A 13,497-nucleotide genomic window follows, 5' to 3' on the forward strand; every position below is an offset into this window, starting at 1 on the left:
TTTTCATTACTGAATAATCAGATGATTATTATTCCTACTAATAACGTCATCATTTAGTTTGTAAAATGTCTAATTTCCTAAAATGACGTCTTCATCGTCAACACTCCAAAACCCACAAGATATCCAATTAACAAAGATATAAGCATAAGAAAAACTGAAAATCATTACCTTCAAGATGGTGAAAGTTAAACCCGGAGTAATTAATATTTACAACTAAGTGGTAGTTTTAACCCTTGTAGAGAAATAAAGCTGACATCGGAAATTACAGAAGTTGTCATGGCAGCAAGGAAACTAGAATCAAGTTTGAAGTCTTTGAAGTTGATGCTTTCATCCCATTAAATTGGGAAAATGTTCCTTCTTTATATTATATGATGGTGTTATTAGTCCCGTGTGGACCTGCAGACAGACATATATTGGAGTAGACCCTTAGCGTCTGGACGTACATATATCCATTTTGCGCGAGGCTCCTCTGACTCCTCTGACATGCCCTGAGCAGCGAGGGAGAGAGAGAGAGAGAGAGAGAGAGAGAGATCCTTATGAAACAGAGTTGTCAGCCATTCTGTTGAGTTTCATAGAATGTGAGGCGAAACAAGAATAGTGTACAGCTGTTTCCTCCCTGACACAGAGGGAGGCAGATGAAGGGGAAAAGAGGGAAAAGAGGAAGAGGGAGGGAGGAAGAGGGGAGAGCGGGAGAGAGCTCTCCGCTCTGTGATGTGCTCTGATGTAGCTGCAGCTCTAGGTCAAACGCTGCCAGTGTTTTGTGTTCATCTTCGTCTCGTCTCCCCAGTGCTCCTCTAAATTATTCACAGCCTGAAGTGTGCAATGTGGCTGCCTCCCTCTTTCCTCGCTCCTCTTTCACTCTACATTGCTCTGCGTCTCTTTTTTTCTGTTTCCCATCCCTTCCTTTCTCTCTCATGTGACGGCTTGTTTCAGAATAACCCCCCCCCCAACCCGTACCATAACCACTCATCTACCATCACCCACCCAGCTTTCATTACTGACTCCATCTCTCACACTCCTCCTTTCATCCCGGCTTGTCTCCCGCTTGATTCTCCTGACTGCCAGACTAGAGGCAACCGTTTTTTTTAAGTTTTTTTTTTATGGGGGAGGCTGCCAGCTGTTAGCTTCAACTCCTTGGTATCTCCTGCTCTGCCCCTGCATCGCCGTACCTTCCTGATGTACCGGTTGAGCAGACGGGGTGTTGTACCTCTATGTTTTTTTTTCCTCATCTCAACTCCTGATTTCCAGTGATTTTCAGCTCATTTTATTGAGGTGAATCGTGAATTAAACCCCATGTGTGCACCACATCCTCAGGCCAGTCCATGCCAGTGATTAAACAGCCATCGTTTCACCTTTAACTGACTGCCAGTGCTGTAAAAATGGAGGTAATAGTTAGATACCAAGGACATGAAGCTATGGTTAAATTCTGTCACTCTTTATTGTTTGTGGTTGTATCAAACGATTGCAGGCAATCTTGCAAAATGGGATCAGATGTGTTTAATAGGCTGGATTATAAAAAGAAGAACATTCCTGATTGTTTCCGCATTGCACAGCCAGTCGTGGGATGCAGGCAAATGCACATGCACTACCATTGTGTCTGAAAGTGTGGCCTTATAAACCCCCCCCCCTGCTTTTGTACCAGATTATTATTGTCATGTTAACTAGGAAGATGCAGATACTAGTATTTAAAATCCTGTTTGGACAGCAGGGGTTGGAGGATGAGGTGTGCCCCTCGTGGTCACCTCAGGAGGGAACAGAGCGAAGAGAGTAGCTGAAACCAGTTCCAGCCGTTGCCACAGGACACTCATTTGTAATTCTGTACCCTGCCTACAATAACGTTTGATCATTGCAGAGGGGGGACAGGAGGTTCAGGGAGGGACTGAAGCTTTCACCCGCTCTCGCTGCTCCCCCCCGCCCCCTCCCCAGACCCCCTTACCCACCCTCTCGCAATTGCTGTCACCCAGTATGAATGCCCCCTCTGGCCCGATGACAAGTCGAGCGTGAAACGCTTGGCTGCCCCCTGAAATTAGCAGTAGAGCCCCCCGGCGGCACATGCTTCTCATGACCAGCACACAGTGGGCCGCTGCCAGATTCTTTTCATTATGGCTGTGGCCTGCCAGCCCCCTGACTCTACCTCCTTCTGCCTCTTCCTCCATCCCACACTCCCTCTCCTCCTCCTTCCCCCTGTGTGTCAGCCAGACCTCAGTAAACAGCATCTGTAGTGCTCATCACATTACTGTCGTAGAGAGAAGGAAAGAGGGGAGCCCAGCTCACTGGCTGTTGCTGTTATTTCTGTGTGTCCAAGTGTCTATGTGTGTATACAGTATGTCATCTTGTGTGAACACATACTGTATGCAATGTATATGCGTGTGCACTGTGTGTACATGTCTGTGTGTGTTGATGCTTTAGGATTAGTGAGAGAGAGAGAGAGAGAGAGAGAGAGAGAGGGAGAGAGTTAGTAGCAGCAGTACAGAGAGCGAGAGAGAAGGGGAGTAGTAGTACAGAGTAATGCCTGGAGGCTCAATCTGTTCCTCACTGAGCTACATCAGTGTTAGAGACGGCGGCTCAGGCCGCGGGGAAGCCTCCACTCGCTCCATCAAACTGTCAGGCAGCCAGCGGAGCTGCACAGGGAGACTCTCAGCTGCCCCCGGGGCCAGTTCAAGTCAACATCCCATTTCCTTGCCTCCTCGCCTAATTTCTCCTACGCCCCGACTTAAATTTCCAATGCCCAGTGTCTGCCGCTGCAGCTCAGCAGCACCGGGCCCCGGGCCATGTCAAAACACTGGGAGGTGCTGAGGGTTGTGCATGTGTGTATGTGTGTGCGCTTACCTCCAAAGGCACGATAGTGAACTATCTACAGTCACACAGTCAGCAGAGACAAGACGAAGCCAGGGGCAAGGGGTGGGGGGGTGGGAGGGTTATAAAAGACAAGCTTAAAAAAAAAAACATAAATCAGTGTTGTTTTTTTTCTCTCATTCTCTCTTACCTACGTCCCCATTTTTCTTCCTGGACTATATTCATAACACAGTTGTGTATTCCCTGTCCCTTCAGGTTTCTGGCAGTTTTCTTCTTTCTCTCTGAGCTGAATAAATGCTCCCTGTTCCCTCATACATCTGCCATTACTGTCGGTTTTTCCGTCTCCAAACTACTCGGAGGATCACACCAGCAGCCCAGCCAGCTCTGTCACTCCCCCCGGGGTTTCGCTGAAAGCAAAGGTTGAGGGATGTCTTGCTGGAGAGGACAAGGCGGTTCTTTAATTTAGTGAAGAAGGGGGACAACCCTTCAAGTTTATCCACACCGCTATCACCATCAATCTGTCCCTGTACAGCACCTCCCACCCACCCCCCACCCCCTCTTCCTCCTTGACCTCACCACATACTTTGCATGGAAGTGCAACAGAGCGCTGCCAGGTCTCAGTGCTGTTTACATGGACTCTGGGTAATGTTAAAGTCTGCTTAGTTTGGCCCAGGTCAGGACTATATCTTTCCTCACCCTGGCTTGATTTACATGGCCCCCGCTGACTCTTCCCTTAAGTGTGTCAGCTCTGAACGAGAGGCCTCTGTGTGTCTGGCTAATGCAAAGAGCATTTCTCCGAGCTTGTCTTCTTCAATCCTCCACTCTCATTCTCTCCCTGTCCTCTCTCAATGGGCCTCTGTGGAAGGAGCTTTTGCTGAAGCTGTCTCTGTTTGCACAGCCAACTCCGAGGTCCCGAGCTCAAATATGGTTTTGCGTGAGAGCCTGTCTAGGCCTGCTGGTCGATATCATTTCTGCCCGGCAGAGCTTTTTCTCTCAATCTCATTCCCCGTGGACCCCACATCTTCACAGGGATCAATACTTTCCTAATCCACAGCTCCAGGGCTGACCCTGGGTAATCAGCTGACTTCCCATGCTGCCTGTTGGGGGGGGGGGGGGGGGGGGGGGGGGGTCAAGGGTCAAATGGCTGTATAGATTTGATCCTGTGATCAAATCACTTTGCGAGGTGCTGCTTTCAGATACAGCTAGTGGGGTCAAGAGCAATCACTTGATTTTTTTTTTTTGTCTCTGTGGTTGAGAGTTAAATACAGCAGTGCAATTGTTGCTGTGTGAACCAGATAAACCCTAAAATAGATAAAGCTCTTTTTTTGTGTAAATTGTAGGGTTATCCGAAGTATCCAAAGATATGTATTTATATATTTATATGACTTTTTTGATGGTATTTCAACCCACTTACCTGTGCATATGTAAGCACTCATACACGCTCCACCTCCTCAACCTTGTAGTGACTCACAGCAGATGGTGAGAACATAAGAGCATACAACAAAAGTCCTGCTGATAAATTATGAAAGATGAGTTGCTGTAAGGCTTCACCCTTCGCCACAAGGCCAGAAAGACTCTCAGATATCCCGCTGATGTTTCAGGCCTGGCGGGAGGTTTCCCAGTGGACTTGAGGCTCTGCATCCACGCCCCATTAGAATGGCCACGGTGCCCACGTCCCCACACCTCATCCCAGCATCCGCGGGGGGGAAATTGCGAGGGAAAATTGGTGTTGTTCCACCAGTATCCAACCCTGCTTTGGTCCTCGACTATCTAAATGGACCATTACCCCCTCTGTGTGCTCTCACTCCAGGAGATCTGGGTTTGTCAAAACTCCTCTTTTACAAGGGGCATCTCAGTGTGTCCCTGAAGAAATGTCTTCTAAATTGAAGCCATTTTTCCCTTCAGTTTGAAGGTGTCTACATTTTTACATTGTTGACTGGACATTTTAATCACTTGGTTAAGGCATGAAGTGAAGAAGCTGCTGCCTCTTTGTTGTCAAGATGTTAGTTCAGTGTGAACATTGTTTTGGCCATGAATGAAACACAGTTGGTAACTTATCAGTAGAATATCGGTTGTATCCTTCCTGTGTTATTCTTCTTTTTTCTATTGTATCTAAAGTCATTAGATGACTGCAGCTTAGTGGCAACACGCTTCACAATTACTTTGATCAACAACAGCCAGTCAAGCTTTCATTACAAATACTATTGTCAAAGCACAAACACTTTTATGCATATGTTCTCTTTTTCTATCTTTATTATTTTAGTTTATTGCTTTATTTATGTTGAGAAGGAACTGACAGTGACACTTAAATGACAGCAGCACTGGCAGCTCTACATTTCTTTGCAAGTACAGGGTTGCGATCAGTATTCAGGAAGACAGTCGTTGACGCCGTGCCAGCATTTGCGTAGCCGGGCGAGTTTCTCTTCTGTTTCTCTCTCCTATCTCTGAGGCAGAATTCATGGCAGACTGTCCTCCGAGTGTGACAAGTGGAACTGTGTGATTAATTTGGCCAGTCGTTTTAATGTGCTCCGGGATGCGCAACGCTTATTGTCTTCCCCTTGCACGTCTATCGGAATATGCCAGAGAAAATGTCCAGGAGAATCGAGACATCCGATGCTTCCTTCGCTCGTTTTTTTTTTTTCGCTCCTCTCTTCTCAACCCTGCCTCATTTCAGGGCAGAGCTACAGGGTCGTCATGGGGGCCAGCCCAGGTCGAGGCCTGGCTCCAACCAGGGCCGTTGGCGGAATAAATCTCCTCTCTCTGAAGTGTTGAAAGCTGTGTAAATGTCAAACGCGTCCGTCTGATGTGCTGGCTAAGGGGAGGAGGGCTGGGAGAGGAGATGGGAAGCTGGGAGGGAGGGCTGTGGATGAGCCATCCACTGAAGCTAGTCCCCTGTTACCCTTCGTAGCTGGCGGTTGCCAGGTGCAGATGTTGCTGCTTGCTCCCTGCCTCTGCAGAGCGAGCCTTTTTTTTTTTTTTTCTCCCTATTTTTCTTTTTTTTAGGGGGGGTGGTGGAGGAATGGTTTGTGAACGTCTGTGAGAGACACAAACCACGAGGGGCTTGGCTCCTGTCAGGCAGCTTAGTGAGCAGCATATCTCTCCGATTTTAACAATGTCCCCTCTGACCACCAGACGTGCTGTTTAGGGAGGCTTCTGTTTGGGGTTGTGGTTTTGCATTTCCACCATTTGGCTCTCTTGTACTGTCTTGCTGAAAATTTGTATCCCCGGTGTTAAATGACGTGGTCCTCTTATCACCACATCCACTCACTCACAAACATGAGTCGGTCTGGCATATTATTGTATTCCCTTCTTCGGCTGTACTAAATGTAATAGCCCAACAGGGCAATCACATACAGTGCTGATAAAAAACGTCTCTTAACGCTTCCTCCATCCACCCATCGCTTCTTCTCTATAGCATCCCCCCCTGCCTGTTCTTACTGTTGTTTTGTTCCCCCTTTCCACCTGCCTCTCTCCCCCCTGCCGTGCTGTGTCTCTCTTTCTCTGTCTGAGCCGTATCCTCTTTATGCTCTGCTGCAGTGCATGCTTCTTGTAAAAGGATAAGCACCATGCTGTGCTCTTTTGATATTATTTTTCCTTCTCACCGGCTCCAGCCTTGTGAGGCCTCATCTCAAGTGTCATGGCTACTGCTGCCACAACAAGGCCAAGCATGCGCCCAGGGAATAGTTTCGAGCCAGTTGTTCGTCTCCATCACATAGGGTTTAAACTCGCCCTGAGTGATAGAGTGGAGCTCACGACCACTGTGAGGCGGAAGTCATCCGTTGCAGCTGCATGCAAAGAATACATTTACAGTGATTTGCTGAGGGTAGGGTGACTTCGGGGATTGGATCAATTTTCTGTTTTGGCTGAACTCATTGGACCTGAGTGAGTGAGTGAGTGAGTGAGTGAGTGAGTGAGTGAGTGAGTGAGTGAGTGAGTGAGTGAGTGAGTGAGTGACCGAGTGAGGAAGTTATACCATTGGTCATCCAAATTCTACGTGACTGACTTTTCAAATTAAAACCCTCCCATTTCAAATTAAAAGTTCTCACGTGTTTTATGCATGGTCAGCCATGTACTTGGTTTTGACCTTGTCTTATTTTATATTTCATAGATGGATTAAGATGGAGAGAGACATTGTTTTGAATGTGATTTCTTTCAGATAAAGTGTCAGAGTGGTGAGGGAAGAAATGGGTGATGATAACAGGTTCCGATGTGCCCCTAACTAGCAGTATAGAAATGTCTGGCAATCAATTTGTCTGGAATCCGCCGTCTGAATGGGGAGCTGATTGACAAGAATCCTAAGCCACGTTCTCCTCTTAATGCCCTGCACTCTGTAATGATTGTCTTTTGACAAGCAAAAGTCTACAAATTAGGGTTTGTGAATTTTCCTGAATAGTGAAGAGAGCACGCTGCATAGAAATGCTGCCACTATTTCCATTTTCCAAACACATGTAAGCGTTTTTTTCTTACGGTGTTGTGAAAGTACACCACTTTTATCTGTAGGCAGTGTTCCAAAGACAATCAATTGATTTCTTCTTCAAATGTTAAAAAAAAAGCCAACAATTTCAAAGGATTTACTTATTTACTCACATGAATGTATAACCTTCAACAGGTGTATTTTCTTCTTCTCTGTCTTGTGTACTTAAGTGTGAACAATAGGAGCACAGGCATCTCTCGGAGTTGTTATGCTGCAGCTATACTGATGCCACCACAACAATAAACCCTCCTAAGGGGTTGTGTCACATTGTTTTTCACTTGAAGCTTCTGCCAGCAAGGACTCCTGCTGTATCCCTTGTCTTTGCATAATAGGATGAATCACGGGGCATGGACCCCCGCACACACATGCCCCTATTCTCCTCTCCTGAGAGATCTTGGCCACTGAGCCTTTGCTCTGATTACTCTCGTTATTTAATTATACATTTGGACCCACCGCGCTCACAACAAAGAGCCACTGTGCCGCCATTGACCCAGCTCCCTCCTCATTGTGCCCTACTCTGAAAGGGAGTCAAACAAAATAAAGAGGGTCCACTTAAATATGTTGCCACAGGGACTTAATTGACAGATTGAAGGCAGTTTTTCACCGGGGACCTTCCCTCTCTCTCTATGTGGCTCTTCGCTTGAATTGCTCTGCTCCTCGCGCTTCCTGCTGTGAGGTCCAGTGGGACTGGCCTGCAGCTCGACCACTCCTGTTTCCACAACTTCGCCATCTATTGTCTGCGGAGGGAGAGAGTTACCAGTAAAGAGCGTTTAGAGATGAATAAATGTGAGCAACGGAAGCAACGGTCTTGTGAGATGGATTTAAATTGAGGAATGTGGTGATAAAAATCAAGCAAGCACTGTTAGACATGGTTATTGACGTTAACACATTTTTTGAAACTAAAGTGAATATAATTTCCAGTATTTGTGTGAGTTTAATCAGGTTTTTATTATTAACTAAAAACAAGTTTTCTGCCAGTGAACATGCCAGGAGTAAAAGGCTAGGGCCCTCGGTGTGCGCAGTATTCTCATCATCTATTTGTCAGTGACAAGGTCTGATTTTCTTTCCTCTTTTTCTTGTTTTTCTATTTTCGTAAGATATTTGAGCCTGATCACTGCATATTTCTTTAATGGTGAAATGATTTAGAAAATGCATAGTGTCTAAGACAAACCATTTCATTCCTTCACTGAATAGTAGGTGATTTGGCCTTTGGCCGTGCTCGACAAGGCACTTTTCAGAATACAACCTCTTGTTATTCAGTTCCTTTATCCCTGTAGAAGTCTGACATACAAATTAAAGGCTGGTTTGTCACAAGGCAGATTTGAAATACCACACTTAATAGGCACTACGCTGGGGAATTCAAAGAACCTAAGCTCTCTGTGTCCTTGAGATGCTACCGTCCAATTTTAAAGCACACTTAAAAGGCTAAATGACAAGCTGCAGCTGAATGCGGAGTCACTGAACAGGCTCTTCTTTTTAATAATAGAACCTTGTGTACAATGTTATTAATTTTTTAATCTTTTGCAAATTTCCAGCATTGAATTTGTGGCAGAAACACCAGAATGGCGTTTTGTATGGCTGTGCCGCTTTTGAAACTTGAAAAACTCTCTTAGACTACCACACTCTCCTTCCCCTCTTCATCCTCTGCCGTTTGCGCTGGAAGCTGACAGTGAATGAGAGGCTGCACACAAAAATAACATCTGCACTGATTATGCTACTGGGGGGAGCCAAATGAATAATTCCTTATATTTCCTGTGTCTGTCTCTTTTCTGTTACAGTGTGACAGCGAGAGTGACATTGACGACAAGGTAAGACTGCTTTTCCTGTGTTTATTCACCCACCACATGAAGTGGCTGAGAGTTGTGAATAACAAATTTGAGCTCTCAACTAAAAAGGAGAGACAGTCGTAGTGTTGTGAGCAAAAAAAAAACAAAAAAAAGATAAGGGGTAAAAGACACTGCTGGTCCCACCACTGTTGATCATTTGCATCATACAGAGCGAGAAAGTGACAAGGAAAATGTAGCACAGGAAGAGACTGATTTTCACTTAGTTTTCTGTTTTGTGTAAAAAAGTATTGGCACCCATTATTTTTGGAACGTTTCATGCCTGAATGGGATACTTCCTTAGATCACAGTATGTGCTGCATACAGTGAACTGTCATCCTTAGTGTCGTTGCATTTAATCTTGTCACATGGCACGTATCACCTCTATCTGCATGTGCAGCATTTGTTAGTTTTGGAAGTTTAACATTTTAAAAACAGAGCAGGTTGTTTGTTTGTCTTACCCCACCGAGGCAGACCGCCTACGCCACGCGACTCGTGGTGCAGTACTGGGTTTGGCCACTAGGTTGATCAGCAGCAGAGCTGCTAACATTAGCATCCTTACTTATTTTCTACTTACTATTTTAATTTTAGGCTTTTACTGTGCTGATGTGTGTCACGTAAGGGGTGTAGTTCATCGACTCTAGTTATGTTGACCTGTCTAACCTCTGTTCTGCTGCGCTGCGTGTCTGTGAGGCTCCGCCCTTCATTAAGCACAGACCCGCGGCACAGAAACTGATAAATGCGCGTGACTTTCAGTGACAGAAAAGTGCACGAGCAACTCTCACGCTGAGATGAAATGAAACGGCTGCCACGGGAACCAGGTAGATAAATAGTAGACACTGGACGTAAGTGCAGTTCTATGAGTACGTTTCTTTCCCAAGATAATGGTAGGGGAAACACTGCAGTGATTGAATTCTCTAACGGAATCAAAAATGGCAACCAGAAATGGCGACTGCTCACTTGTGCGGCTTCCCTTTTGGATGGATGAGTTTTATGAGCGTTTCTTTAAAAACATTAGTTTTACTGACAGTGATTAAATGTGGCTTGAATGTAACTATTGTCTTCAAAAGTGTCAAACGTCAACATGGTCAGAAACTCAGCGTGCCTCACAATTGCATTCAGTTTCAGCAGTGATGTCATCAAGTTAGCCATTGACAGTTTGACAGATGTCGTCTATCAGTTTCACCTCTGTGTATTTGTTTGACGCAGACTTGAAGGTGGTTGGCTGATTGCAGCCACCTGGTTACAAGATGAACGCCTTTGGGGAACCTCGCGCATCCTAATTCCTCCACAGTTTAGCAATTACTCCTTGGTAAATGAATGAGATAGCATGCCTAATCTCCTGTAAGCTTAGCTCCCAGTTCTGTGGAAATGTCTGCAGCCCTCCCTATAAATAATACATTGATAGCAGGCCCAATTTGCATTAACTGTAGCCTGGCAAGTCAATAGGCTTTTATCTCTTCATTGAAGCGAGAAGGAACCGAGGGCGCGAGCTAGTTGACACGACAGAGAGGCATAGCAGGCCTGTCAGTCTCCATACGGCTCCCTGGCATCACTGTGGGGGGTAGAGCGGGAAGTAAAGTAGGAGGGAAGCTTTCAGAGTGTTGCCTTTTCAGGATTTTGTTTTCCCCTCCGCTCTGTTACTTGATACCTATAATAGTTCTATATAGTGTCACAAATTTTGACATTTAATGTGATAAAAGTTTGATACTACGATGCTAAACAACACCGCTGAAAGAAAGAAAGAAGAAAAATGAAAAAACAAGCCCCGCTTTGGCAGTTTTGCTAGAAACTCAGCTGTGTTTCTATGTTGTTGGTTAGGTGTCAGCCTGTCTGTTCAGAAAATCTGCTCCACATTTGTGTTTGGCACCACTTACTTCAACCAGTTCGGACTGGGATTCAGTTCAAGACATGGTGGACTATTAGACACTGTTACCAACTTTTCAGCTGTCTGATTGTTGACTTTTCTGCCAATTATCACACAGTCCACTGTCAAGAGCCGGACTGCAGCTTCACCCTCCTTTCATGTTCTTGTCAGTACTACTTCATGACGTGGTATTTCTAAGTAAAACAAAATACTAATGTCATACTACAATATACTAATGCTACTTTTATTACAAGTCAAAAAATACTGATCATCTCAACATGATGCCATGATTGTAAATCACAAACCATCGGCAACAAAATAATACTGCTGGAGAAAAACGTGAACAAAAGCTACACGTAGCCGAGTTATGTTGGCTTTACTGCGTAAAACTATTGACTTTCACTCTTAGATCCCTTATTTGCTTTTTCATGTCTCTTCAGGCTTTGCTCTCAATTCTTGGTTTCCTTTCTCAGTTCGAAAGTTTTAACTCTTCATCATGAGCCTTTTTTGAAGAGGATCTGAACTCACTACCGACAAGCCTTTTGTATAGTACACTAAAAGAGTTATTAGCTACTGTAATTATTACTCCTGTCCATGTATTAAAACTGGGTGCAATGCAGTTTCAGAGGAAATGATGGGGGGGGGGAATCCACAGCCCTTGTTTTGTGTAAAAAAAATAACTAAAATTGCTGCTCGCTAACATTAGCAACATACAAGAACATACAGTACACACGAGTCCAAAGTTAAATATTAATGTTGTCTATTGTTATTGTGATGGTAATGTTCCACTCCCAGGAGCAGAGGCATTAAATATGTGCTTTAATATGTGGCCAACATGAAATGTGTCTGAACAACAGCATAACTCCGAAAACAAGTTTCACTATTCTGGGTTCTTTAAAAAGATGCTGTTGATGTGTTTCCCAAGAGTGCAAGAAGAAAAGAACATCTGGATAAAGTCTGCAGCAGGGCTGACCTTTTCATTTCCTCAGAAACACTTATTACGATAATCAAGGTGATGAGAGTTGCGAATCAACCATGTCAAATTTTAGAGGAAAGGACAAAAATGGGGAAAAATAAATTTGACAAGCCGTCACCAGAAGCAGAAAAAAAAAACGACGGTGTAAAAATTGGGTTCCATGAGGAGAAAGACAAACACTGTCATTTGTAATTGCCTGCACTCAGGATAACTCGACAGTGATAATTTTCTGCAACGTTTTGCTGAAACAGGTGCCAGCTCCTCCCGTATCTTTCCAGTGAAAACAAAGACTCCTTTCACATCAGATTACAAGCCACCTGAACACCCACATTGTCAGGATTTCACAGATTAACTTAATTAGAATATTGCTTCCAGGTGTGCCCCCGGGGTGCAATCAGTTATACTGTATTTGAATAACACTGACGAGTTGCTACAGCAAAAGTCAGTTTAGATTGCTGCACCTCGTGAAGTTCGCTGGTATCAAAGCAATGCCCCCGATAGCATGCGATGATGTTTTTCCAGAACATGTCAGACTTGAATTCTTCAGAGATTACCGGGTCACCTCCAGAGCGGTGCGAGGCTGCCGTGAGGGGGAATTTTTATGTAGATGGGCCAGCCTTGAGGAAACAAGCAATCAGAAACTTGGTGTTGCGTTCTCATCACTGGCGGTTCATCTTGGGAGACCTGTCATCTGATGTACAAGATTACATGATGTTTGACAATGGGAGGTATTCACTACACGCTTGAAAAAATAGCACTGACCTTGGAGTGCCTTACTTCTGCACCCTGGAGGAAAACCCACATAATTAAGAATTAATATGGAGAACAATGTTTTCTCTGTTTCTGCTGTCATTAAAGCAACACTTGGTGTATTTGTGCTAAATTAGATGCTCAGGAAGAACCTAACCACATCTTAAATCGTACATCGCTCGGCTGCCAATTCAAGACATGGTATGCGATAGAAGTGGGAACATTGGCTATCTTTTTGGTCTCGATCCAATGACTTGGAGCTACTCAATGTCTCTGTGTGACTGTCGAATGTACTTCCTCGCCCCACATGTGTTAGCTGTATGGTGCTTCACAAAGAATGGCTGGTTGTGAAATGGTGACATCTGAGTATTGTGTCACAAGGTCAGTATTTTATATAAATAGTACCATGAAAAGTATTTTACAACATATCCCAGTTAGATATTTGTATTTGTCTAAAGCGAATGTTCGATTGAGTCAGTTAATTTTGCGAGAAAAGACAACACCAACAATCATTGTTTCTTCTAGAGTCTTTTCAATGACCAAATATTGAAAATCTGTGCCCATCATCCCTGCATGCTCTCCCTGTAATCTATGAACCAGCCAAACCTGTCAACCTCTGACATGTCTGAGATACTCAAAGTCAAGACGGTCATTTTCTTTCATTGGAGAGGGTAAGAAAGAAATAGAGTGAGATTTATCCCTTCTCAGTTTGTTCATGCACTCTCCTGGAGTGTCATCCTATCTCCATTAGGCCCCACTTTGCCATCCTCGCCAGCTCCTCCAATTTCCTCTGTATTCTTTCTCCTGAGCA

General features: G+C 44.7%; 1 protein-coding gene across 9 annotated transcripts in view; it reads left to right on the forward strand.

Annotated features, from left to right (window-relative positions):
* The window catches only part of fbrsl1 (fibrosin-like 1), a 269,076-nt gene that overhangs the window by 170,489 nt on the left and 85,090 nt on the right, over positions 1 to 13,497 (forward strand). For 8 of the 9 annotated variants that reach the window (XM_069178423.1, XM_069178416.1, XM_069178422.1 and 5 more), the window contains one exon: positions 9,049 to 9,078. The exons of the other annotated variant lie outside the window; for it this stretch is intronic. In XM_069178423.1, the coding sequence (XP_069034524.1) occupies positions 9,049 to 9,078 (30 nt within the window). The remainder of the gene's footprint in view (positions 1 to 9,048; positions 9,079 to 13,497) is intronic. 9 annotated transcript variants of the gene reach the window in all.

The sequence above is a fragment of the Embiotoca jacksoni genome, unplaced genomic scaffold, assembly GCF_022577435.1.
Source record: "Embiotoca jacksoni isolate LCO1_2020_lvr unplaced genomic scaffold, fEmbJac1.0.p SCAF_8, whole genome shotgun sequence".
In the NCBI taxonomy this organism is placed as follows: domain Eukaryota; kingdom Metazoa; phylum Chordata; class Actinopteri; family Embiotocidae; genus Embiotoca; species Embiotoca jacksoni.